The sequence below is a fragment of the Phalacrocorax aristotelis genome, chromosome 4, assembly GCF_949628215.1.
Source record: "Phalacrocorax aristotelis chromosome 4, bGulAri2.1, whole genome shotgun sequence".
NCBI classification, from domain to species: domain Eukaryota; kingdom Metazoa; phylum Chordata; class Aves; order Suliformes; family Phalacrocoracidae; genus Phalacrocorax; species Phalacrocorax aristotelis.
In genome coordinates this window covers 15,433,090-15,461,018 of record NC_134279.1, presented here as the reverse complement: position 1 = coordinate 15,461,018, position 27,929 = coordinate 15,433,090, and the positions used below count along the sequence as shown (strand labels likewise).

General features: G+C 40.6%; 1 protein-coding gene across 2 annotated transcripts; it reads right to left on the bottom strand.

Annotated features, from left to right (window-relative positions):
• Window positions 1-11: 11 nt before the first annotated feature.
• On the bottom strand, window positions 12-27,929 carry PKD2 (polycystin 2, transient receptor potential cation channel). 2 transcript variants are annotated; one of them, XM_075090382.1, is made up of 15 exons: window positions 27,484-27,929; window positions 20,774-20,887; window positions 17,796-17,929; window positions 17,174-17,424; window positions 16,217-16,441; window positions 15,446-15,674; window positions 13,159-13,368; window positions 11,855-12,036; window positions 10,686-10,806; window positions 8,097-8,195; window positions 6,960-7,081; window positions 5,639-5,756; window positions 5,203-5,366; window positions 4,220-4,367; window positions 12-3,197 (listed from the first exon to the last, which is right to left on the bottom strand). In XM_075090382.1, the coding sequence occupies exons 1-15, from the start codon at window positions 27,884-27,886 to the stop codon at window positions 2,964-2,966; spliced, it is 2,754 nt and encodes a 917-aa protein (XP_074946483.1). In that variant the 5' UTR covers window positions 27,887-27,929; the 3' UTR covers window positions 12-2,963. The 2 variants fall into 2 exon arrangements, with proteins under 2 accessions (XP_074946483.1, XP_074946484.1); XM_075090383.1 differs by having other exon boundaries at window positions 13,198-13,368; window positions 27,484-27,928.

Here is a 27,929-nt window from a genome sequence, read left to right as displayed (position 1 = left end):
ATGGCACAACATTTGCTCTGTAGATTATATAAAATGTTTATTAGGAAGTAAAGTGCGCAGTTTTACAGATCAATATGTTCTTGATCATTGTAGAAGACTTGCATAATTAACAGCTTCCCAATAAGACCAAACATTGTACATTACTATGCAAAACCCTTACTTTTATAATAAGTGAGAAATGATATTATAATCTAAAGTTGAAAAATGAAATAATAAAATGTTTGTAACATTCGTCGAGTGGCCATGCTCCTACTGGAAGGCCCACTGTCAACACACACAGGTACCCCATGAAAACTTACTGCACTTCAAGATGAAGTTTGTTATTAAGTAACGACACGTTACAGATATATACCTCAACAAATACAGCTATGAATGCAAACATTTTCCTTTTCATAATAAACATATTCTACAAATGAAAGATGAACTGCAGGATTGAACTTACACTTTGAAAGACACATTTTTACAGGACACCTATTTAAAACCATACTGATAGGTTTAGTTTTGCTTGCTTTCGCCCCAGGAAGGCCCTGCCTCACCAGCAGATGACCACTAGATCGCTTCTGCGCACTCCCCAGTCCCTGCTGCCACAAACCTCAGCATGCCACGTGCTTTAGAGGCCACCGGCACAAACCTTAATACAAGGTATTCTTAGTAAGGTTCCAGCTGATTGCTGGACAACTCAAGTTGGATCATTTGGCCAAAGTAATTGATTCTAAGTACATGATTATTTAAATGCTATCTTAGCATTTAGGTAACACTTGGCCCTAGAAACCCAATATCAATTACATGTTACACACATGTAATTAGTTAGCATGCCTCAAAGTTTAAGCTGTAAATCATGCCACATACCAACACGCTACACATTTTAGATATAAAGACAAGGCTATGTGTATTAAAGGTGCTTTGTATTGTATTTTCTATTTTCCTTGCATACAAGTTGGCCATGTGAACAGCTAGTGGTTTTTGGTTTTTTTGTTTGTTTAAGGCCAGAAATGCCAGTTCAACACAGAGAAGTTTTCTTCAGGTTCTAAGGTCAAAACACTTTCCATCAAGACAAGACAGAGCTTAGTCTGAGCGTCTCTCATTTCACACAAATGCCCTAACCTCTGTGCTGTGTGCTGTTTTAGGAAGCTGACAGGGTCTCTTGTGAAAGAGTATGAATTTCTTCCTAGTACAAGACAAAATAACCCACAGAAAGAAAAAATACTTCACAGGAATCACAACCTGTTTTCCTATGTCTTTCTGTTCTCTAGCCAAACCTACCAAGAAATTCTGACCTCCACGCTGAACTTCTTCCTTCTCCACCTGATATTAAGTTTCTGTGCATATGGTTTCTCATAAACTTAAAAATAGGGAAAGGCATGAAGTCTATTTAGTTTTAGCAAGTTCTCTGGTTAGAGGGAAGGCATTCTGAGTCATTGTACATCCAGGCAACGCAGTTTTAAGAACACACAAGATGCATGCTTTGCCTAAGCAGTACTACTACAAGAATGAGATGCTAACCCCTGGCAACAATTGCTTTTTGAAATAAAAAGCACCAACATAGCATATACATGCTACTTACACTTTGTTAAATAGGATTTTTTTCCTCTATATACCCTACTAATAGCTAAGATGTGTTTCATTATGTAGCTTTCCATTTTCCTTTATGCCAACTCTAAATCTTTAAATACAAGACAACCGCCATCTTCAGGAAAGACACGGAATTGACACCCCCCCTCCTAAACCAGCATTGCACATATGGAAATCTGTTGCTAAGCGAAACTACACACACTATGCCTCAATGCTTTCAGTAGGAAACCAACGTAATTTCAGTGTTGCATCTCCCTTCAAAAACAAAGCTTCTATGACACAGAAAGCAGAGGAAATGAAATACTAAAAATCAGTGATTATACTACAGACACCTTTCCAAAGGAATCATGTGTTGCACCTCAGCAGAAAAGCATATGTAGAAATGTACCTAACAATTTTTACACGGAGTTCTGTTAAATGTGAATACAGACTACATAGTAGAGATGTGACCAGAATGTGACAGAGCACGAGGTCAGATTTTCCCAACTGTCAGCACCTTCTCTGTCCCCTTCCCTGTCACACCCAAGGGAGAGTTAGTGTTTTTCAATAATACATTTTCTGCAAAGTAACCATATTTACCTAGGCACCTGTGGAACGTTTAGCCCAGGAACACTTAGATTATGAAAACACAGTATTAAAGAGTGGGCACTTTGCAACAAAGCTAAAAATTATTACGTTAGTTGAGCGTGAAGAGGCAGTTCTCAAATATTACTTCTGGAATGCAAAAATGTGTAATGTGTACAGTTTCTATTATGGAATAATGTGATTTACAGTTATACAAAATAAGTGCACTTTCTTCAAAGAAATACAGTATTTCTCAAAAACAGTAAAAATCAAACATTTTAAGTTAATTAAAATCTTAGTACACCAAGAATGACTCAGAAAAATAGGTAGAAACTCAAAATAAAAAGGGTGCTGTTTTACCTCTTTGAAAAGCGTCAGTTATGAGTGAGACAATAAACTGATGCCATCTTCTTTTAAAAATTGCTTTTAAAAGCATATAAAAACCATATTTTCCAATAGAAAGCAGAAAACTCACAGCCTTTCATTTTAGCCACAGCACATTATTTTGTCTGAAGCTTGCTGCCCTCATGAAAGTGTTCCCCATAATACATATATGGAACCAGAATTCTGTCCAGGTAGATTGTGACACAGCTGGTTTCCATTCTGCCTCCCACATTTTTGTTTCCAAGGCTGACAGTCTCACTGTTGGTAACTTGAACATGACATGTAGCTTACATAGGTCTGAAAATGCCTTAGGAAGAGAATATTTAGTTTTGCCCACCAGTGGTCTGATCAGGATGATCATCTTGTGCTCCAAAACAGTGGAGTAGTGTATTTGCTGGCTTAATACTGACCTGAAACATTTAAAATCACCTACAAAGTTAATCCTACACATGGATGTTATTCCCCCCATTTCCTCCTCCCCCATCAATACCATCTGACTGGGAGGAAGATGGCCGAGAGTTCCTGGAACGAGGCTGGCCGTTCAGACCAAGTGGTGTTCCCAACCGATGGCTCATTTGGGATGCCGTATCATCCGATTCCCATCGTTCCAACTCCTCTCGCACAAGTCGCTCCATTTGTTCCCTGTGGATGTCATTGTCACGACCCAGTCTTTCATCCTAAACAGATTAAAAGACACAAGCTGGAAACATAACTTTCAAACTGCAGTCTAAGCAAAACCCTATAAAAACACTGGAAATTCTTATACCACTTAAGTATTTCCACAGGCTAGTGGAAAAACACAATTAGTGCAGTAAATTGTTTTCTTTCCAGTGATGTGACGCCCAGGTTATCACCTTATTTATGAAAGCACAATTTGTATTACAGTTTCTAATATTTAGATCCACCCCCAGATATGTAAAATAAACTGAGGGGAGCACACCCACAAGGAAGCTCCATCTGAAGAATCAAGCAGAATTATTAGCTGGAACAGCTGTAACAGCCAGGAACACCATATCTTAATGATTCTATGATCTGTGACAGGGCAGCTAAAAGTCTGACCTACATAACCCACCAAGACAGTCCATCTCGCCCACCCCTTAACAGCTCTGCTCCGGCTGTTCTTGCCCCATCAGGAAGCTGACAGATTTTAGCATCCACAAAAATAACATGTTTGTCCCACTGGCCACTTCTAAAGGGCTCTCAAGAAAGAGAAGGTGGGAAGGAAGGCAATAGAAGCTAGATAACCCTGGTGACAGAAGTGACTTGTTTCCACCTGCCACACACAATCCCAGAAGCAACATGGGAGAAGAGTAGGCTGCAGGGGCCTGCTGGGCTGGATCCCTCAGACTGTAACAGACTAGTTCATAAAAAGCTTTGTATTAATCCCAACAGACACCAAGGGATGAACAAGCTGCTTCAGCACCTAGCGAAGACCACTGCTGTCCAGTTCAGGTGCTCTGTTGCCTCAGCATGACGCAGGCCTGCTATAAGATGGGTTGTCATATCTGAAACTTGCGTCATGTCCCTAACATTTCATTTTTTCCTAACACAAAACTGAAATCACTCGGGACACTGTCAAAGCACCCACCTCATCTTTACCACCACTCCCTCAACCCTCCTAAGCCAAGCAGTAGGAAGAAATGCTAACAGTAAGCAGGCCATGCAGGTTGTGACCAGAAGAAGAAAGCAGGTTTCTTACCTCTGTCACTCCATCTAACAATCTTCCCAACACATCTCTCCTTTTTAGTTTGGCTCTCTCCATTGCTTCGAGCTTCACAATAACAGCATCAATCTTGGAGACAATACTGCCAATAGAATGCTCCATGCGATCAACCCTCCTCATGAGCCTGAGGGCAACAAGAGTGAGCTTCAGTAACTGACATTTCCGAGTCAGTATGATTCTAGCATGTCAACACATAGAGCAGATAAGGATGAGACAGCATTTTCATCCAAGCATGCATCTGACTTTCCACAAATGAGGCCTACTGTCCAGGAAGGGACAAGGTACACAAAAGCAAAGGGGTATAGCAGCTGGGGAAAAGACACATATTCCACTCTTTTCCCTGCTTTCAGGGCATGCTCATCTAAATTTTTTGGCTCTAGTTACTCACATTCTTCATTCAGCTAGTGTTGCTATAATTAATTAATATGGAGATCTATCATTTTAGGCAAAATACACACTCACAAGGAACTTAACCTTATTAAAATCTACAGCTGCAGTTCTCACTGAACCTAAAACAACCTCGAGGTTTTAGTACTAAAAAACCCAGAAAAGTCTTCTGGCATTACTTGTAGCATGACCATTTTCTCTGTCTTTTCAATGACCAGGTTTTAAGGACCACAGGGTTTTTGATGGGGTTTTTTTGTTTGTTTGTTTTGATTTGGTTTTCTGATTCCCATGAGCCTCTCTAAAGTACTTTCTGTTCAGATATTACTTGGAAGCTACTAAAAGCCACGTAAGCACCTTAAAAACATAACATTTACTTTTACAAATAATGTGATTAATATTCAGAGTTATAAGAGAGATTACTATATAACTGAAAGAAGAAAACCCACAAGGACAAAACCAACTGCAATAACAACTACAACAACAAAAAACCAAACACACATCCCCCAAAAAAACCCCAACCAACCAACCTCAAACACCATGCAGATTTCTCCCCCTCAGAAGGATAAACTTACACTTGGAACTCTTCATAGGAAACCCCACTAGAGCTGCTGCCCCTCCTCCTGGAGCTGTGTCCGCTGTCTTCATCCTCATCCTCCTCAGAGTCATCCAAGCTCCGGGGGAAGCTGCGGCTGCTCAGAGGACGTGGCAGAGAGCTCCTATCTAGGTCCAGATCCTCCTTCGTGAAAACACAAGCCACAGACAGAGAAGATATAGAGACTTTCACTGTACGTGGGGGATGGGGGTGTCAAGGTCAAAGACCTCCTGCCCTCCCTCAGCTCCCCCTTGCCTTTTTGCTAGTTTTGCTCAGTTTGCCAGTTCTGCTTAGACAACCAGGGATGACAGCAAATGTGAAGGGAAACAAGAGGATTCTTCTGTAGCAGCAAACCAGCATGGGGAGAAGACTGGCAGATGGCGCTGGTGGCATACCACTCCTAACATTGAGCTCACCCTCTCTTTCTCCAGGTCATCTCTCATCTGCTGATGTTCATGCTCTGTCAATTCCTGGTCCCCATCCTGGTCATATTTGGTAAATATTGCTTCAATCTCTGCATCTGTGTGCCCCTTTCTGAAAACACAGTAAAAACCAGTTCCCTTAGTTTCAATTTTTCAGATGCTGAATGTGGGGAAATAACAGAAGAATGGCAAGGAGGACTGTAAACACTCTCAAGTGACTTGCAGCCAGGGTGTCAAAAAACACTTAAGTCATACTAATGGTAGTTTGGCCTTGTGCATTGGACAAGTAGAACATCTGTGTTTAGGTAGCGTAGGCCTGTGATGGACTCAGAGGCACCCTATTGAACATGCTTGAGATTCCCGCCCTGCTGTGGGAAAGGTCAAAGCACAGGGGTAAACTATGCCTGTGCAAATCCCTGATATACAGGCAAAAACAGCAGGTTCAAGTGATCCTCTAGCAAGGACCGAGCTCTGCACTGCTGCTTTGGGGATTCCCCAATTGGCAAGGTAACAAAAATAAATTTACTCTGCATTTCGTCCATGGTTTTGTGGTTGTTCCTGCATCCTGCCTGTGTTGGCACACACACTGAACGAACTTCAAGTACTTGGAACTAACACTTCATTCCAAACAGACTTTCATCCTGAAGCCAAAGACACGACTGACTATAAATTCACAACAGTGATAACAAAAACCTCAGCCCTTACCTTTCATTAGTTAAATCTGCCCTAGACTGCACCCTGCTTCTTCAAAACCATCCCTTTTATACCTCCTTGATCTGCTCCCTTTCCTTAAACTCCAGCCTGTTCACAAACTCCTGCAGTGGCTCCTATAGAAACATTACCATTTCCTCAAAGGCCTTAGATTTCTGCTTCCTCAGACCCTTTCTCCCCCACAATAGAGCAACTGAAGGAGGTTGGGCCCCAGAGTGCCAAATCCTTCCTCCGGTATGGGACGCCACCCCACTGCAGCAACACCAGCTATAGTGCAGACTCCAGGGGCCAGAACTCAGCAGACCTCCTTAGTTAAGGCTTCTCTTCCACCTCAAACTGACCATTCATTTCCCACTCCTCTCTTCCACAGTTCCATGCCACAGTTGGAATATTCCTATGTGCAATTCTGGCAGACCCATATGCAAAGATTGTTTACCTGTACACCTCCCACCAGATACAGGAAAAGCACACGCTTTGTTACCCACTCTGCTGTGTTCTCTTTATTCACATTAGCATACTCTTAGTGAGAGAAACTCACATCAAAGACTTAACATGACATGTCTCTGTGGTTACTATTCAAGATAAGAAGTAACAGTTTCCTTACCCTTTTAGATCTTGCCGGAGTTCATCAAAATTTAGTTTTCCCCCACCTTGTCTCAGACTTTCTGAAATGTCATCAACAGTAGTTTTCTTCAGTTTAAGTTTGATCATGGCTTTATTGTAGCCCTAAAAGAAAAAGTGAAGTTTCATGGTTGACTTGTCATGAAATGTTAACACTTGATTTTTAATAACCTTTTTCATTATAAAAATCAGTTAGTGTACACTATCATTCAGTGTGTTCCAAAAGCCCTGCAAGAATTTGTCTTTTCCTCCAATTTATCCACCTTTTATTTCAGCATTTAAATGGGCAACATACAAATACCTTTGCAGTTAGAGGTAAGGCTTTCATCATTCAATTTGCACTGCAGGTCAGTAGGAATAGCGTATTTTGTCCCAATAAGACACCTTTGGCAGTTACTGACAGTTAAGTGACAGTTTTAAATAATGCTGACAAAACAGGTACAACTTTCTGCAGTCATTTTGTTTCTCTCTCATTCTTCAGTTGTAGGAATGACTTTTGAAAAAAGGCCTCATCACAACGAAGTAGCACTTTTCATTTTTCTCTGCTCTGTTTTAATAACCAGTTTCCAAGTTTAAAACTCTGAGTTTCTGGTCACTTTGAGTATGCATTTAGACATTTCTGACCACGGTACAACATTGCATCCGTGCCCGAGTACATGCACGTGCACATGTTTCTCAAAAATGGTGATTCAGGTCAAACTCTTACCTTTGTATTCAACAACCTTACAGGCAGCTGCCCTTGGGAGCTCCCAACACATTATCCAAGACTTGCCTCATCCTACTGCCTGAAAGGAGGTAATTCTGAATTCTGTGACCAAACCAAACAGCAGTTTAGCTTCATCAGCTCAATATTTCTGTATTTACCTAGACACGCAAATCCTGTGTCATAGTCAGTAGGCTGATCATTCAATACAAAGTCTCAGATGACTAGAATACTTTGTGATGGGAAGTTTTCATTTGTTTAATTTACACGCAGCTCAGATTAATTTATTTTACCTAAGAGATGTGTATTTTCATCAGCTGCCAGCTTTACTTTGTATGGTTTATATAGCATTTTACAGTGTAAGTTTGGATGTGAGGAATGAGATGTCAATCAAACAAAACAAAACGTTACTTTCACCTTTCTGATAAGGTCAGACAGTTCCATTTCTGCCTTCTGTTGTGCCATATCTGACTTGACTTCGGAGTAGGTATCATTGATAATGGCCAAAAACATGTTCTGTTCATGAGAAAAAATAAAAAAAGCCCTTAAGCTTAAAGCGCTTAAAAATTTCAACAAGTCTGAGCCCTACTGCTCCTAATGGCCTTCATGTGCAGACCTATACATAAAGTTTTTTAAAAATGTGCAAGAGAAAATGGTGGGCTGTTTAAAAAGCACTAACATCAAGAGCCTGAGATATTGAAATGTGATGCACTGCAGTGTAACAACTTTTAATCAGGACTACTGGTTACCAACATAACTGGAAAATAACTTTCCAGAAAGGGTTCATGCCTACACACAGCAGTGGCAATAAACCAAGCCTGTTTAACATTATATATTTAAGTGTGGCCTCCTACCTGCAAGGCCAAACTGTACAGATAACGACAGAGAATTAATCTGGGCAACACAGCTGGCAACAAAAATGCCTGAGGAACCAACTTAACTATTCATCCTACAATAACCACCACAAACACAAGGTTCTTTTCTAGTTACAGCTCTGCTTGCATTTCAGACTAAAGATAAAAACAAAAAAGCTGAAAATCAGACACTTGGCATGTATGCCACCAACTCTGAAAAGAGTTTGGTCGCTTCTTCCAACAAAAGAGAAAAAATTGGTCTCACTAGCCCTGTGCCAAGCATACAATTTACTTGAGCCATGCTGTCATTACTGAAAAGGTCCTGCTGAACATGGAGTAAATATGACTGAATCGCAAGCGGGGCATTCAAGTCCAAGAAGAATCACTCAGTTTACCGGCCATTCTATGTGCCACTCTCGTGCAGAAATGCAGTGTTAACTTCTATTTCCTCATGGACTTAAAAAAATGCTTTAGGACAACAATCTTCCAACACTGTATCTTTATGCATTCTTGCCCAACACCAGAGAAATAAAAGGTAACTTGCCTACTGTCTATTTTGCTTTCAGCTGCCCAACATTAAGAGCTGGTGCTTTCTACCCATCTTCCCTAACTTAGTTTCCAGGTCTCGAACTGGTCTCAAGGAGCTTACAACATTTCACTCCAACCATATGACAGGATGTGCAGGTATCAATAAGCACACAAATTATAGCAAGTATTTTGGATAACCTTCTGTGCCTTCACACTCCAGTGCTTCTCTGCTACCCCTTAAAAAAATATTTCTTTCCCTTGCTGGACACTAGCCTTGCTCCTATGGATTTTGCAAGGTGCTTCAAAGCAAATATGAAACCCGCTTCATGTGCTTCTTTGGCGAGAGTGATCCATATGTTATTTTCCGATTGAATACTGGTCCATCTCACTGAAAAAAAATTCTCCACTTCCTTACTAGTGAGTACCCAAGATGAAGCCTTCTCCCACAAATAATATCTGAATGCCATTTCTCCTCATCTCAAAGAATAATAAAAAGCCTCATTAATTACAGGATCATTAAATAACTCTAAAAGTTATTATGATACAGGACTGCTGCACCATTTTAATGTTAGTAAAATCCCACCTTAATGCTTGCCACCTTATCAAATCACCAAAAGATGCACAGTTTGGGGAACAATCTGAGTATTTCTTGCTCACATAACAGCTTCTGTCTGGTGATATAATCAGAAACAAAATGACTATATATTATTGTTAGTACCAGACTAACTGAAAACTACATCCAGGTAAAAGATACTGGGGCTCTTCACTTATACTGACATCTAGAATTAAGGGAAAAAAAAAAAAGAAAAAAGGAATTTATTTGGTCTCACAGGTTTCTAAGAGAGCTCTCTTCCCTTCACTTTTTGTTATATAAATTATTAGTAAGACTGTAATATGGATTCAATACTACTGTTAACAGAGGGTATACAAAAGATGAGTACTCACAATATATTCATTGTTTGAATTGATTTGTCAGACAATCATGTCTACATACTGCCTCTCAGATAAGCTGAGCTTCTTATAATACTATTTGTCAAAAGTGTACAGGTAATCTGCACTGGGAAGATGAGAAAGGCAGGGCCCAACTCTGCCCTGGAGAAGGAAAAGAGGATAGAAAAAGAGGCCTTTGCAGGCCAACCTGCACATCTGAAAGTTGCTGCACTGCTGATGAATTAAGCTCGTCTAGCAGACAAGCTGTGTGTTGTATGCATGATCTAGGCTGTTGTAAACACAGCCAGCCACGCAGTAGAGCACTTCATAAACTAAGAGCCTGTATTGAACATTACCACTACTTTTCACCAAAAGATATGGGCTTGCTGCATATGCCAACCAGGCACTGTTCAAATTTTAGAAATAAAAATTCTTTATAATAATAAAAAAATACAAATTAAAAAAAACACAATGAGAAGCACTACATGAGAATGACAAGAAATGTACAATGCAAATCTATTTTAAATGAAGAAAAAAAAATTGAGTGTAGTGAGCAGCCATGTAACCTTCAGGCCCCTACATGGACTGCACAATCACCATTATCAAAAGAAGCCCCAAGTAGCAGTAGGAATCAAAGAACAAAAGATGCAAAAATGGCCACCTACCCACCCCGCATAAACAAAAGTGTACCTACCAAAAGAATGAAGAACATAAAGAACACAAATGTAGTGAAATAAATTGGTCCCAAAATTCGATTAGCTTCTTCAACCTCTGTGAAGTTGAAGTCTCCCAAAATGATGCGGAACTGAGTAAATCTTAAAAAACAAAACACATCCAGGAGTTGAAAAAAAACACTTTTGGAGCTGCGCAAGAATTCTCAATCTGTTTTACCCTAACAGTGTGACTGATGGGCAGCAGAGAGGTCTGCACTACTGTAATACTTTATCAGACACTGCAATAGTCAATTCCTCAAGCCCACCTCTAGGCAAAACCAAACTCACAGTCAGATGTCACACACACAAAACAAAACTAGCGTGGTTACTTCTGGCTTTCAGTCACAACTGATAGTGGGGGCAACAGGGAGGAAAGCAAATGACTGATTGCCTTTGTGAAGCTTTAAGACCCACTCCCGTCCCTCTCCTATCCCTTCTGCCTCTTGCATACATACAACCTCAACCCTCTCAAGCTGTCAGTACAGTGCCAAGGCTGGAAGAAGCTCAGCACTGTACAGCACTACCAGTGTATTTCAAGTTCCTGACTTCTGTACAGGAAACTTTTTGCAACACTGCCCGAACGTAAACAGGCAGGGGGAAATATGTAACTGAACGACCTGGTAATTACTTCAGTTAGAATCAGATTATGACATCCCAAATCAATACAGGAAAAACTGATTAACAACCCTATATAAAGCTCTATCTCTCTTCTGGATTCGTGCAGATACAAATTTACCAGTTGGCTGTGTAAGATGGACTCCATTTGTGAGTCAACCAACTACACATACTATCAGGAACACAGCATTATTATGCATACAACATTTCAGTAAGCATTGCAAACGTAACGAATGATTATATGCTTAAACTGCTGAAGACAGAGTCCTGCTAGGAATTTGACCAACTGTTATAAAAACAGTGCCACTTTCACCAACCAAAACCTGCCATTTTTAGCTCATAGCAAAGAGTTTATGAACTTAAATTGTTATTAAAAAAAAAAATGCATTTGCTACTAAGCTCCATCAACAGTGATATGTCTGCAGCTTATCTGTTTAGATGGATGTCATAGGATTTGTTTGGTCTCTGATGAGGCAACCAAATCCATTTACCAATGTACTGAGAAATTCTTCGCATTTTTTATTCATGTACTTACATGCAGTCCTGGAAAGTGCTGAAGTCGTCTATTTGAGTGCCAAAGACAAGATAGGCCAACTGAGCATATGCTAAGAAAATAATAAAAAACATAATAGCAAAGCCGATGACATCTTTGACACAGCGAGACATGGTAGTGGATAACTGACTCATTGTTCTGTTGAAGTTAACAAATTTGAAAAGCTGTTAAAAGAAAAACAAAAACCAACAACTGTAAACACAAGGAAGAAAACAATTCTTTAAATCAATCACTCTCCAGCCTTTTACACGTGAGATGTCTTACTGAATTTGCCTGGAGACAAAGTCAGTTAATTTCCATTTAGAAATACATCACTTCCTAAAAACACTGAGGCTTGAAATGTGAAGAAAATTCTGTGAGGACACCAACTTCTTGTTTGGGTGTGGGGTTTTGTTTGCCTGTTTTTTCACTGCTCTATTAGGCTCCCTGGCTTCAGAGCAGCGTTACCGAAACGTTTCCAAAAGCCTGTTTATTTATCTTTATCTCCAATGAAGATGTTAGCTATGAAGTAGTAAAATGCGAGAAAAGAAGATCTCACTGCTGACTTTGCTCTGAGCAGGTGCCTGGTCTAGAGACTTCCCATGGTCCCCTCCAACATGCATTATTCTGTTACTCTGCAGTTATTTCTTACAATGAACCACTTTATTTCTTAAACCATGATGCAAAAATTAGATGCAACTTTGCCTTATAAAACAGTAAGAGATTAGCTAACTTGCTTGATAAACTGAAGGATCAGTTTTCTGTATCAGAGCAGAAATTCACTTATCATTGGTCTCATATTTTCCCCCATTAGACAGTTTATTAACTAAATGTTCCTCTGCAGCTTTATACACACAGAGGACAGGAAAATGAGTATGGGCATGAAAAGAAGTATCACTAGAAAGGAGGCAGTAAAACAGAGCAATTAAGTTTAACTAAAGTAACATATCTGGTTTTCAAATGAATTGGGGTAGCTTTACCAACGCTTCTAACAATTCCGAAGTTTTGAATACATAAAATGGGCAGAGTTGAACTAGGTTAGGAAAAACCAATACCCAGTAAGAATTACTGACGTATCAATTCAGGAATAATAAAACATTTCTTCACGTGTCTGCTGTGACAAAGCACTAGCACTGACTACACCTTCTAGACTTAAACAAGGGCTGACTAAACCAGTAGCAATTTACAACCTTGCTTTTAATCTGCAAGAAGTTACCTCCGTGCTCTGACTTTCAAATGACCAATTTGAGTTTTAGTCCTTTTTCTCCTAAAATAACATATCACATGAAACTCAGAATACTGCTTACATTCTGATGGTAGCATGAAGATGTGTGTCTTAGAGTTACCTTAATCCAGACAAAAAACACAGTGACTGCAGCAACGTTGTTGAATTGCATTTGCCAATAGGCTAAAGGTTCAAAATTGGGGAATGAGTTCTGATCTTCCAGCAGCTTCTTCAGGGCCATATCAACAGTTGATGTCCTATAGATGCTAATTCCTATAGCTACCACAGAGAGCTAAGTACAAAAGAAACACACAAACATACGAAAGGTGAACTAGGGTTTTAAAACAATTTCTTTTAGCCACATACATCAGATAAAGTTAAGATTTGAGGAACTTCATGTTATTTATAGCACTACCATAATGTGAGCCTTAAGTAAAAGCAAATATGTTGTTTTCAACATGTCCTGACTACAAAGCTAAAGTTTCAAACAGCAGAGTAACACCTAGGATTGCACAGAGCCTAGGAAGAAAAAAACCCAAAGTTCACTGATACAAGCTTCTCGCAGTTCTTCAGGGTCAACCCCGTCAGTCCCTGATCGTATTAGTCCTTAGGGCCAGGCACTTGTGGGTGCTGGAGGGGGCCAGGCTTCACCACCTTTCACTCAGGCTTCACCACCTTTCACTCAACAGCCCAGCGGCTGTTGTTTGAGGTCAGATCCAAATTAGAGTTTCTGGACATATCAGGAAATGCATTCCACAACAAAACCATTATAGTCCTAGACTACAGACAAATAGTCTGTGAGTAAGATTTTAAAATATTTTGCTTGCCACAGTTGAAGAACAAGATGACAGTGGGCTCAGAAAAATGAAGCTGTCAGAGAGAAAGAAATACAAGGAAAGAAAGAGGACAACTCAAAACGACAAAGGTGAAAAAGAGTAAAGAGCAGAAAGACAGCAGTAGCCAAAAGGTAGTAGAGTTTCTCCAGACTACAGACTGACCAGTATTGACCAGAACAAGCAACAGCAGAGAAACTGTAGTTTTACCATACAGGTAAGGTTCTTGCTTTGACCTCTGCAAATGTGCTTTTTATAAGTGTAAGTGAACACTTCACTGTGTATACAGAGCCATAAAGTACATAATCCTAAATTTAAATTATGTCCCTCAGACCAGGTATAAACACAGAATTTGAAGCTTTGTGTGAACTGAATTTTACACTCACACTTGAATACACTAACACCAAAGCATCTTATCCTGCCCCCGCCATTAAAATAACAAACAGCACACAGTTCACGTAAGCATCCTCCTAAATGGTCCTTCATTTACAAAGGAGAATGGACACAAATTGCTCTTGGGGAGATTTCAATTGGACACCAGAGGGAAATTTTTCACACTGAGGACAGTCAACCATTGGAATAATCTCCCCAGGGAAGTGGTTGACTTGGCCATGTTGGACACCTTCAAGAGTTGTCTGGACAGGGTGCTGGGCCATCTTGTCTAGACTCTGCTCTTCCCAGAAAGGTTGGACTAGATGATCCCTGAGGTCCCTTCCAACCTGGGATTCTGTGTGATTCTGCGAAAGCACTGTGATGCAAGAATGATTTCTCTAGATTACAGACACTGACTTAAACCTTTGATTCATCCAAGCCTGAAGATACAAAACAAGCGTAGGACTGGAACAGTTTCAGCACTGCTGGCTTTTTATACTTTTGGTGAGCACAGTTTGTTATAAGTCCGGAGAGAATTACATTATGTAGCTTTAAATTCAAAGCTCCGATTTTCTGCAACACCAAGATTACTGATGTGCAACGCTGTCCACTTAACCAAGAAAGCAGCCCTGACAGCTGCTAGCACTTCACAATTTTGAGACACTTCAAACTTGGTATTAGCTGGTGAGTACTTTAATACATTAAATCTCTTTGTGGTTCTTTGCAAACACATTCAAATCCCAGTCCCATTCCTCCAAATACAAATCACTGCTTTAAAGCAGATTATTTTCTTACCTGAAAGCCACTGCAATAGTCTATATCAGATATGTAGAAACAAATGAGGGAGATTTTCTCACCTCCCGTAATAGCTATGCCTTTATAGACAAAAACTGTGAAAAAACATACTGGACAAATACTCTAAATGTTTCACCAGGACACGAAGATTGAAACCACTGAAGACAGAACAGACAAGTTTGCAAAACACACCAACATTACTACACAGAAAAAAATTGTCTTATTCAGACTGAATAGCCCAACAGTCTAAGTATCCTTCCCAATGATGGTCCTATCCCTTAAAAACACAACAGGAATACTGTGTCATTAATGTCTCCCACAAAGTGCATTCCAGAAAGCAATTTTAGTCTTATTACAAAGATTACTTACCACAATGATAAGGATATCAAGGCAATTCCAGAGACTTCTGAAGTAGTGCAGTCTATGAATGTGAATTTCTAAGATCTCCTCCACCATATAATAAAGAACAAAAAGACAAAATGCCATTTCACAGGCTGCCAGGAAAAAATCAAAAGTGGAGATGTAGTGAATCAGCCTCACTGGCTGAAACTGCCAAGATGTAACAAGGCCTCCAGTTGCTGGAAACTCCACTAACAACCTGCATTTAAAAAAAGGCAAAGAAAAAATATTTCATTTAAACTGCGTTGATGAAAAGCACTACGAAAAGATCCGTGGTTTTATTTATGTAATTACTTAAATAATAGAAACAAGCAAAAGCCCACATATGATTCAGAGAAGACACTACACAACCTGTATACAGTGTACACCTGTCCAGTGCAAAACTGACTGCTCTCAATTTTGACTAAAACCCAAAGCATTTCAGGAACAGAGAGAAAACAGAGACGAAAGACCTGTTTTCACCTGCGTGTGTTTCATGCTGTTTGAACCTAATAGAGAAGTCGTCTGCAAACTGCACCCAAGCCACTGTGGCATCAGGAGAATCTGAACTGCCTCCAGATGGTGAGTGCAGCCTCCATGTGGAGTCTCACTTCTTTGACAGGGAGGCATGGCACTTTAGTTGTCTGTCTCTTTTATACAAAACATACACTTACCCATGTCCTCAAGGCAATTACAAGAAAACCCTCCCAAGTCTACAAAATACACTGTCCAGTTTGAACACTGGCATGGTTCTGTTCATACCTGACAACACAGAATAGATTGATGTTTGCATTGTATACTGAGAAGTCAATGAAAGCTGCTCTGGTCCCTCTGTCCAGCCACAGGTTCTTCTTAAGGCTAGCAATCTGCACAGCTGTCACTTCCCTGGTCCTTGAGAGGTCTTGGTAATAACCAGCTCCACTGTATGTGGCAATCAAGCCCCAGTGGCTGCTCCCATTCAAATCCTTCTCATTGGTGTACGTCCAGCTAGTTCAGAAGTAAGTGAAACAGTGCACATTAGTCTTCCTACTTTCAACTTATAATTAACAAAACAGACACCAACAAAACCTGACCAAAAAAAGTATCAGTTACTTAAAGCTCATTAAAGATGTACTTGTAGAAAGTTTTGATGCTTGTACCCTGGAGAAAGAGCTTACAAAGTTCCTTTGACTAACACAACAAAATTAAGATAGAAAGATGGGTCACAAGTATATTAACTGTGAAAAGAGAACACATCAATCCTCTCACACAGAATTTCTATCCTCAGGGAAAGAAAGAAAATCAGCATTTACAAAGTTATGTTGCACCTCCAAAACCTTTTACAATTCCACAAACATTGTCCTCTAAGAGACGCAGGGCTATTCCCATGTTTAGCCAGGAAAGACAACTCAGTGAAACCTGCTGCAGTAATACAATCTGGAATTACAGAAGAGGTGCTCATGAATTGCAGTGCTGCACTCAGACCACAGCGTGTCTCCCATGTGTAACAGCTACGAATGGCACAATGACAGCACCTAAAAAGCATATCAAGACCACAGCCCTTTCCAAGTCTGGCAAGGTTTCTCCACAAGCAGAACTGGCAGCTGCTCTGGATTTACCTGGCTTAATGGACAGAACATACAGCAAATGCAGAGTTGCCTCTGCCAAGTGACTTAGTGTTCAATTCAGTATAACCCAGGTCAGAAAAAAAACCCCCATGTCTATGGGATTACTACATACGCTGTTCCATTTCGAAGTCCAAAAGGAGCGGTATCTTCATTAGCCACAGAGTAGACGTCATAGCAGTCTTTGATTTCATCCCTTAAATCTTCAGGTATTGAGCATGAACCATTTCTCACTTTCAGCTGCCGAATGCGAGGCACCCCTAGGAGCAGGTTCTCATAATAAATGAAGCTTTTGTTTTCTGCCATGGTTTTGTTGTTGTACCACATCTCCCAGTAAAGACCATCCAGCAAAGGGCCTTCTGTAAACTGGGGAGGAAGACAATTTTAGTTTGCATGTTGCCAGCACTGTTTTTATAGATCTGCATTCCCTGGATGTGTTAAAATTGCCGTTGATAATTTTTGTGACATAAGGCCTTTCTTACAGTAAGTCACTTACTGTTACCTGTCCTCCAAAGACGTGCCACAACATTGCCCTACCCTGCCCCATTAGCATTACCTAGGTTCTAAACTTTCACATATGAAAGGTCTACTTTGTTCCACAGCTTCGACACTGTGCGCAGAGACCTTCATGTACAACCCCCACCACATTAGAAAGGATTCTGCAGGCTAAATTTACAGGCCATGACAGGACAAGCAAATCACAGCAACAGAGATATAAAAAACTGGTTTTAGATTACCTTCCAGAAGTCATCCATCGTGGACAAAGTTTTGAAATCAGTTTTCTCCATTTTTGATACAGGTGTTTCCAGGAAGAGCTGCGACATAACCCTTGTGTAGTAGTACATACTGGAACTCACTGTCCCATAAGTCACTGCAAAAGATTTGGTAAGGAGTGAGAGGTAAAGGGGTGGGGGAAAGAGAAGAGAAAAAAAGAAAGGGGGGAAAAAAGCTCAGTACTTTGCTTTTTTAGTTTTGAATACATCAGGTCATGTTGATACAGATTTTGCACTGAAAAGTTTAAGCTTCAGAACAAAACAAACTCCACACAAGCAGCATTTGTCTGTCAACTGTGATTAAAATACAAAAAGCAGTGAAGAATAAACTGATCAATCAGTTTAAAATACTCAGTTCTCCTTCCCACACCTCATCCTATTCTCAAACAAAAGCCAACTTCAATAAAAACAAAGGCACAATTCAGGAGCCTGAAGAGAGGCAGCTAGTGCCTTTTTAGGTGACTTGTGCTATCCAAGCCATACATAGAGAACTGGCGGGTATGGCACAAGACCTCAGGAGAACTATGCCCTGCTTGAGCAGATAACCAGGACATCGCAGGGCACTGTGAACGACATTAGCCACCTACGATTAGATAATGAAACTTCACCCAAGATGTGCAGTGCTTCTAAGAGAATCTCCCCACAGAAAATAAATGACTGTGTGTTACTGCTTCTCACACCGGGCCAAGCACTTGGCTGAAGACCACAGAGCATAAATTATAAAATTATGTACAAAGCCAAGATGGCTTGACAGAATAGTCTCTGGCACTGATACTGCCTACAAATACTTAAAACCATTTTATGGCTAAAACTCAGAGAAGCCTGAAATATTAAGTCTACACTGAACAATCTCCACCAGTTTCGACAATTTTATAAAAATATTTTGTCACAGGGAAGAAAATCTGTTTTCTTTAGCAACTGGAGAGCAACTATTTTTAATAGACTTCTGCTGTGATACATGGAATGTATCACTCACAAAAATACAAGAGCACAAGAAATGGCCATAGCGTCTAGCCTGCACTGGAAAGCTCTCTCCTACGGCATGCCAAACCACACACCAGTCTGCCCCATAGTTATTGCTTACGTGTAAAATGAGAAAGGATAGTACTTGAAAAAATACTAATGAGTTAGCAATATCTGTAGATATTTAATACGCTATACTTTTCTTTTATTATTACCAAGAATCTTCTTCTATAGCAAAATGATTTGTGAACAGCCTGCAGTCAAACTCTTCCCGCTGAGACCAATTTCACTTTATTTTAATTCAGATCCCTCACTGCTGCATCTCTCCTGATGGTACAGCATACAAGCCACAAGCAGTCTTACACTACTTTATCCATAAATCAGCACTAAGCATTCTTAAAATACTTGGGAAAGAAAAAAACCATGATATTTAGGATATAACCATGCTTGCAGTACAACACCAGAACAGTTGTGTCAACAGTATAGTTTGGGGTTTTTTTAGTAATTCTGCTCAGTGAAGCAAGGCAGACTAGCTCTCAGAGCCAGACTACCAATACAGTTTTGCATTTCTTTTTTACTCCAAGATTCTCTCTCATAAAAAATAAAAACATCACCCTGTCCTATTCCAACTGATCATAAATGACAAGTGAAGTGTCACTGACATTTCAGGCATTTAGAACAGAACTGCCCACAATAAAAATTGGAGGCTTGAAAAATATTGGCCTTCCGAAGATATACTAACTTAATGCATAGAGATTTCATTGTTATTCTCCCTAGTAACCAAATAAAACATCTATTTCACTACTCCATAGGAAGTTCCACTTTGGATTGTCTTGCTAATTTTTATGAAAATATATGAACATGCTTTGTTTTGACTATTAACTTAAAACCCCCTAGAAATCTTGAAATAGAACTGTATAAGGGCTTCAAGGTCCCAAGGCCAGAAAAGAACACTGCTCTCAGAACTGTTATATTATACTGGCCACAGCTGTTCATGGTGCTGTGTAAGGCCTGTGCTAAACATCCTGTACTTTCTGTACTCCAGGGTCGCTAAGGTTCTTCACCCTAAGAAAAGAACAACAAACTCGGTTCAGGCTGCTTTCTGAAATTGCATTTGGATCCAGGAATATTCTGTATGAGGCTGGAGATCCATCAAGCTCCTCACTTCTGTACTAGGTCTGTATTTAGTAGAATCTGCTAATACTATCTTCAGTGTTGACTCTAGAGCACCTACCTCAAAGGAGTCATGCACTTAAAAGCCAAATAAAAAAGAATTAAAAAAAAAAGTAGGTTGAATGTTACTCTGTTCTGTGTTCTGTATTGTTACAACACTTCATATCATACACAACAAAACAAACTAAACACTTAAATCATGGAAGTCTCCAGCTGTGATCCATATACACTTGAGTATATATAGGCTGCAGATGTGTTTAAAATGTCCAGCATCATGCAAACATATGTTATCAGATATTTCTAAGCAGCTAGCATTATCTCTGCTTTTCCAGCTACTATCAAGAACTGTTATTATCAGAATGATCTGTACATAAGCTTGGTGATAAATTTGAAACTCGGTGATTTAATTGAACTTTTTGTCCTAGATGACTAACTCCTACTTTTTACATTTAACAGTTCCATTCAGTGATTTCAAAATGCGTAGCAGAAGAAGCATTACACTGCAATGTGGTGTACATTGCACATCTACAGCTACATTAAAAAAATGCTCCTTGAAAACAAAGTATAAATATATTATCATCTTGCTTAAAGGCTCAAAACTTGTTAAGGCACAGAAAGTTGCACTATTTTCAATCTCAAGCAACAATCCAAACACAGAAACAAGAGAAAGATTTACTTCCAAATATTTGCCTACACACTTGCCCATTAATTCTCCTCCCACATCACTGAAACAACCTTCATCCTGGAATCAAAGATAGCAAGCAGATAGTGCATCCAGTTCTGTACTAATGCTGAACGGTACTTACGGACACACAAGACCACAAGGAAAATCATGTACGTAACCAACTCCCGTAAAACACTTTTCAGATATCGCTCTCTGCTGGTGTTGCTTTCTTCCATGAGTCTTGTCCCCCACAGACCTTAAAAAGAAAACATATATAATGATATACACAGATGTCTTATACTAGATACACAAATGACAAAATAAGTTAAGTGGTTTTGAAAGTTTAACCTATGTCACATCTGCTGCAGGTTCTTCTATGGATTTTAAACTTACGTAAGTTCAAGCAAGAAGAACTTCTTTGGTTACCCTTCCATAGGCTGAATGGGGCCCAAGGCAGTATTAGCTATTCATAAGATACCATAATAATTTAATAACAGCTCAGCAGAACTCTAACAGAATCTGCTGAAGATTTGCCAGAAATGTTGTCACTTAAAGCCACATGGTATGAAAACAGTTGCAAGCATACAAAGATGCGGATAGTCATCCTTCAAGAAACACAGTGCAGTGTTTTAGGGGTTTTTTTAAATACAAAAAGCATTGTTAGATGAATGAAAATGCATGTTCAGTATCAAATCTTCATTAGTAGTCTTAACTAACTTTCTTCTTGAAAGAAGGATATGTCAGTCAAACATTTTTAAAGAAAACAAATCGTAACCTTCCTCTCCCAAATAGGCAAGGCATTTCCAACAGAGACACAGCAGGGATCTTGGTGGGTATTTCTCAGGATTTCTTTCCCTGCACAACAGTCACCATTGCAACATTAGCAGCGGCCTAAATGAGCAACTGCTCTCTAGCTGCCAAACTGGGCAACTGCACGATCTGAACTATTTCTGCTTCATGTTATACTTGACATTCTCAAGAATACAGCGTAAGAGAATTATTGAACTTTGGTGATCCCTTCCAAAAGGGTAACAGAAAAGCAAAAGGATCTTTAAATTGAGTCACTAAAAGAAACAACCATCTGAGAACAGAAAGCAGTTAGTAACCACCATATTTATTTCCTGTGCCTAATACAGAACAGAAAAAAAGCTGGGAACAGCTGCTGATGCTCAGATCAGAACTGCTACTTTCAAGGAACTTCTCTTCATTTAAGCCTAAATAAAGCAAGGTGATTTGACCTTAGTTTATGATGGGAGAGAAAGCATATAAAAATAAAAACTCACTCTTAACAGAAGTGCACCCAACTTCCACCCTTTTGCTTTTCAGGTATTTTAAATGGCCAACCTGTTAAAACATCCTTTATGTTCCCAGTAGACGGAAATGAAGTAACCTGAAACTCCCCAGGAAAAAAGTCTTGGATCCATCAAACATACCACAGTAATTTGAAGTCAAATGGAACAGCAACAAAGGATAGCCAAAACAGGTTATAAAGCTGACACTGAAGTGAGACTTCAGTTGCTTTGCAACTACTGCTGTAAGACTAAGACAAAGGGCTCATCTCCCTGCTGCAGAACTCCAGTTGCTAACAGCCAACAGAGACATGGAAATAAGGAAGCTCTTCCCTCTACCTGCAAATACAAGGTTTAGTCAGAAAAAAATAACGTGTTAGATGTTTTTAGAAGCCTTTCAGCTACCACATTTTTAAGTTGTGACCTAACCACAGAGTCAACCAGGAAATTTCTCTTGCACAGGCACAGCAAGCACTAACACTCTCAGCATTACTCTCTCTTCACACTGCTTAATTAGCAACTTAGAACCTTCACTAGTGTCAGCCCCCAAAACAAGAGCTTTTCCAAAGCTGCTCTTTAAGGCTAAGTCTGAAAATTTACACATAAAGACTGCAGCTTTACTAAACAGAATGCCAAATCCTCACCATTAGGTCATTCTTGAAGACAGAAATAAAAAACAACAACATTTACAGAGTCATTAATAACGAAGAACTCAACAAATTCAGCCTCTAACACAGCACTACGTTGCACTAGCAACCCTCATAATAAAAGCAGGAAAACATTACGGAAGAGAGGAAGAAAAGGCTGGAACAGCCAGTGAGCTAAGCTGGCAAGTGAGCTGAGTCCCAGCTGTCAGCACATTACTCACCAATAAGAAATGTGGTGAGCAGAATGCTTGCAAGCTCAAATTCTGTCATATTAGAATATTGTTAGGAGTCAGTAAGGAACAGAAAGTTACATGTGAAGGGGAAAAAAAAACAACAAAAAAACCAACCACCACCCAGCACCAGAGATCATACAACGATCTTTGTGTTAAACGAACTCTAGATTTGCCCACCAGCTAGCGTGAAGCCTTCATTAGTTGCCACGTTTTTACAGGATACGTACGTTATTCCTCTTTTTGCCTTATTAGAATGTTGGTTTAGATGCATCAAGAACAGTGGTGGTAAGCAGCGCTGGATTTAAGTTGATATCTACTGAAAGCTCCAAAAACGTTTTGTTTCTAGCCTCGATTAATCATTTTCAGTTCATTCCTTATATAAATTTGCTATTAACTTTTTGACAGAATCTATGTACTCTTTCATTTATCAAACAAATTTGCAACTCACAATTCTCTCATATTCATTCTGTAACCCAAACAGCTTACCCAAAGAGTATACGGACTCAGAAGAGTTGTCAAAAAATAATGACCAAATGCAAATGAAAAAATAGATTAAATTTCATCTTACAATAAAAAGTCTAGCTTGTTAGGTAACACAGGAAATTAAAATCTTTACATATGTAAAATGTTGTAATAAATACATATACATGTAATATATATAATGTATATGTACTTATAAATACACATATGCCTACATAATCACGAAGCCAAGTTTATAAGGTACAGAATGCATATAAAGTAACTCAGATTTATGCAAATGTCTTCAGTTCTGAAAGCGCTCAAGCCCAGACACACAGCACTAACTGATCTGCCTACACAGAAATTCAGATGCTGGGGAAAGAATGGGGCTAGGGAAAGGAGAAGAAAGTTAAGAAGTCTGAGGCAAAGATGCTTTGTCCCAAAACAACAAAACACAGCCTCACAATCCTTAGTTCACATTCCTTAGTAAGGTACAATCGGAGCCTGCACTAATTCCACTCAGTAAAAATGTCATGATGTGTTCTTCATGAATGTAACAGTTAATGAGTGACTGGAAATTATATTTGATACTTCCATTTAACAGTAACTAAGAAAATCTTTCAAGAAATACCTCACATACACACCTTAGTACTGGCACACACAGGGAGACAGTAGCACTGGGTGACCAAGTACAGCTCTGAGGGGCAGATTACCTTTCCAGCCTGGCTCTGGAAATGGATTTTGCTCTTACCCATCTAAACTTTTGACTACTTTCTCCTTAAGAGAGCTGAAGAGTCATTCCCTCCTCTCCCCTCAGCATCTGAGATGTTTGCTGAAGAGGTCTGCAAAACTAGACGGACTAAAGCTACTTGAGAGGCTCACATTAGAATCTGAAAAGAATCCACAAAGAGAATAACCTAAAATACAGATAGTCCAAAGTAGCTGACTTTCTGTTTGCTTAGTAACTCCTGTTACAGTCCCTCCGATAGTTTCAGTTACCACAATCCCGTTACCTTAAATCCTGAGTTTTTATTTCAGGACTGACAATGAGAAAAGTGTAAGCTGTCATTCAATAGTCCTCAGTCAATGAGCGGCAACTTGTTTAGCCATGGTAACGCAATCACTTTTGATAGCCAAAAGATTAATCCCTCTTGTTGAATTCTGTCTAGCAAAATGGAATTTCATTAAATAAATCTATGCTTACTTTACTCTAGTTGTCTTGAAACAAAACTGAGTATGCCTTCTTCCAGTCTTCAAAGATCCTCATGGTTATCCATGAAACGTCAGAAGAACTAGTGAGCGCTCTTTCCAGTATTAAAACCTCCGTTATCCTTCAAGTGCCCTATGTTAATTTCAGGCTTGAAATCAGCCCTTTCACTGTGTAGCCTGCAGCAATCACATTCTTCAAAGAAGGTTAGTTAACCTACGCAGCAGACAAGTACAGCACCCTGCACTACCTCCGCAGCATGGAAGTCACACCTAGCCATTTACTGTGCCTATGAATTAATGACAACATTTGCATGAAAGAGCCAGAAAGGCATCTGTCTACACTTGCCTATAAACGCAAAATGTAGGCAGGTCAGAAATCAACAGAAACTGTGGACAGTAACACAGGGATAAACCCACTCTGAACATTCCTAGAACATGAAACCAAGTCTTTTCATTTTACAGCTAAAAATAGAATACTACCAGTGTATATTGACTGTCTCGAACAGCAAGAGGCAGCTTGGTCCACGGCCATTATTGAAAATATTTCTTTGTTTCCTTGCACAGCAAGAACGTGTAACTTTGCACCACCCTCCACACAGCGCACACTTCATTAATAGGCTCACAGCCAGTAAAGAGAACCACACCAATCGAAAGGATGCAATGTTACCATGTCAAAGGTGGTCCTCATCTTTCAGCCTGAAAGCAGAAATTAAAAGTTCAAATTACGACGTGCATCAGCTCCCCAAATGGTTATTCTAGCTTAAGATACATTGCTTTTAAGCAGCAGGAGAGGCAAGGGATCTGTCTATCAGAGCAGGGCCAGAACATCTCTGGCATCATCTGCCTGATCCTGAAGCTGAAGGCTCAGCTGTACACATTCTGCCCAGCACAGGATGCAGCTTCACCAAAAACCAATTCCTCTTGGCTTGTCTGCTCGCTTAGCTGAACAAGGTGAAAATACGTATATAGGCTTAAAAAAAAAACTGTTAGAAAAAAGCATACTAAAAATAAGCAACATTTCTCCACACAAAACCAAGCCTAAGCTCTAGATGCAGATGAACTATAGATGATTCAACAAAGCATTTTACAAAACCTTTGTTAGAATGGTATCTCATGGCAGGGGGAAAGATGTCTGCCTGATGGTCTTTCTTTCCATCTGCGAATACTCTGACCTTATACATCACGTGTTCTTATTAAGCTCTGCCTTCAGGTTCAGAAAGGCTCAGAAACCAGCATCAAGATTATCCACCTAGTGTGGATAATCTGTTTTGAGTATTACTGCAGAAATCATGACAGAGATGAAAAGTAGCAACTTATGCCAGGTCATCACAAGTCACTCTCACGCTTGCCTCACATTCAAACACCACTATTTTTCACCACTGTTAAAAGCACATACAAGGAGGTTCCTTCTTAGCATCAACTAGTACGAAGGGAGCGTCTGAACAGTCTACTTAGATAAGAATTTTTATAAAAGGACTTAACTTTCTCCACGTGAAGCAGCTCCTTTCCTAAGTATTTACATACCTCAGCAACAGACTAAAAGAAACACTCCATTGAAGACTCCAAACAGAGCAGTGCTAGTTCATGCATAGCACATAATTATAATTGATATTTTTTCCTGGCCACTCTGGTCTCTTGTGATGAAATGACTTAGTTCATTGAACACTCTCCCAGTAAAATCTGCTGAAAAGAAAACATGCTCTATTCCACAATCTCTACAAGTCTGATTTGCATCCAAGTAAAACACTGCAATGATCACGAGGGATTTGTTTTGGTGCAAGACAGCTGAAGTCAGAGAAACAATTACAGCAAATGACTTTTGAATGCACGTGAAAATCAAAGTGAAGACATACAGGACATACAATAGCCTAATTTACAAGTCCCTGCTTAAAATCATGTTTGTTTTGACACCTCTGCTGATGCTGTGCCAGCCAGTAACAGTACTATCTTATCACTTCAGAAAATTCTGATTTTAGAATCATAGAATCATTTAGGTTGGAAAAGACCCTTAAGACCATTGCGTCCAACCATAAACCTAACACTGCCAACACTAGGTTTCTTCCTCTAAAAGAAGAATATTTTCTAACATTCTCTCTATATTTCAAATATTTATAGTATTTTCTAAATATGGTTTAATTTTCCTGCAGCTTTATAACTATAAAGATTTTTTCTGACATTTCTTATGCTTAAAATCCTAACGATTTGATGCTGACATCTTAAGCTTCTCTGAAAAGGGGGTGGGTCCTCAGACAACCTTGAATCCAAAGAACTTCTGAGCCACCATTTTCTCTGCTGTGTCAAATCAACCCTGTACAGGACCAGCTCAGCACAGAGTTAATGCAGTAAGCTTAGAACAACACTCCAAATGCTCATTTGATGTGCTCCCGCTTGTGCTTCAAATTATGCCCCTAGTCACCAGCCATCAACAGGGAGCTCTCAACAACTGAGGGCAGCTCCAAGGCACTGCACAATATTACAGAAAAGCAAAAACTAAAAAAAACACCCTCCGAACAATCCCACAAATGCCATCCTAACCACCTCTTTTGTAGGATGCTGAAAGGGAAAAACAAGTATTCTGCTCCAACCCTCCAAAGACCTGGTTTCCGGTCAGAAAAGCCGCATGTATGCAAAACCTACTCTTACACTGACAGCATCCAGGACTAAGACCTGGGGTGCAGAGAGCTCTGTGCTCCAGAGGAAAGGACAAGAGAGGTGTGCGTGCATCTGTCTGTGCTGGGGGGGCGTAACCAGGACAGAGATCAGAAGATGGATGTGCATGAAAAGGTGGGGACACAGACATGGGCAAGTACGGATGGACAGACGGGAGAGTGGAAGAGAACACGTATAAAGGAGAAAGAGGACAGGTAGCAAAGGGGTGGGTGGAAGAAAAGGCAAAAGGGACTACAAACAACTCATGAACGCTCCTCTCGGCAGCGATCCGCAGGAAGGGAGCCGAGCAAGCCTCGGAGCCCAGCCCGGCAGGAAGGCGGCGGGGAGCGGGGCACGGGCTCTCACCTCGCAGTCGCCGCGCCAGGCGCTTGGCCCAGGCCGCTCGGTGGGGTGCGGCGCCGTCGGGCGGCACCGGGTGGCGGCTCGGCGCCTCCGCCCCGCCGCGCCCCGAGGGGAGCCGCCGCTGCCGCCGCCCGCCGCCACTCTGACCCGCCGCGCCGCTGCCTAACGACGACGAAGCGCCGGCCGCCGGGCTGCCCCACTCCACGTCCATCTCCAGCACCGGCCCTGCCGTCGCCGCCTCCACCTCCTCCTCGGGCTCGAAGCCCGGGTTGTCCCGGCTCCAGGCCTGCCGCGAGCAGGCGGAGAGCGGCGGCGACGGCGGGCAGGAGCCGGCCCGCGCCGCCTCACCCAGCCGCTCCAGCTCCAGCTGCTCCCGCCCGCGCCGGCAGCCCCCGCGGCCCGCCATCAGCCCGCCGCCGCCGCCCGGGGCGGGGCGCCGCCGCCTCCAC

Bases quoted from the DNA above. Each gene is read 5' to 3' on its own strand.
- PKD2 (XM_075090382.1), bottom strand. From the start codon at position 27,886: ATGGCGGGCCGCGGGGGCTGCCGGCGCGGGCGGGAGCAGCTGGAGCTG. The intron at 16,442-17,173 runs GTATGTAGTAAT...CTTCTGAACTAG, and splicing joins GGACTTCGAAATGGAACAGC to CTGGACGTACACCAATGAGA. The intron at 4,368-5,202 runs GTAAGTTTATCC...TGTTGCCCTCAG, and splicing joins TCCTATGAAGAGTTCCAAGT to GCTCATGAGGAGGGTTGATC.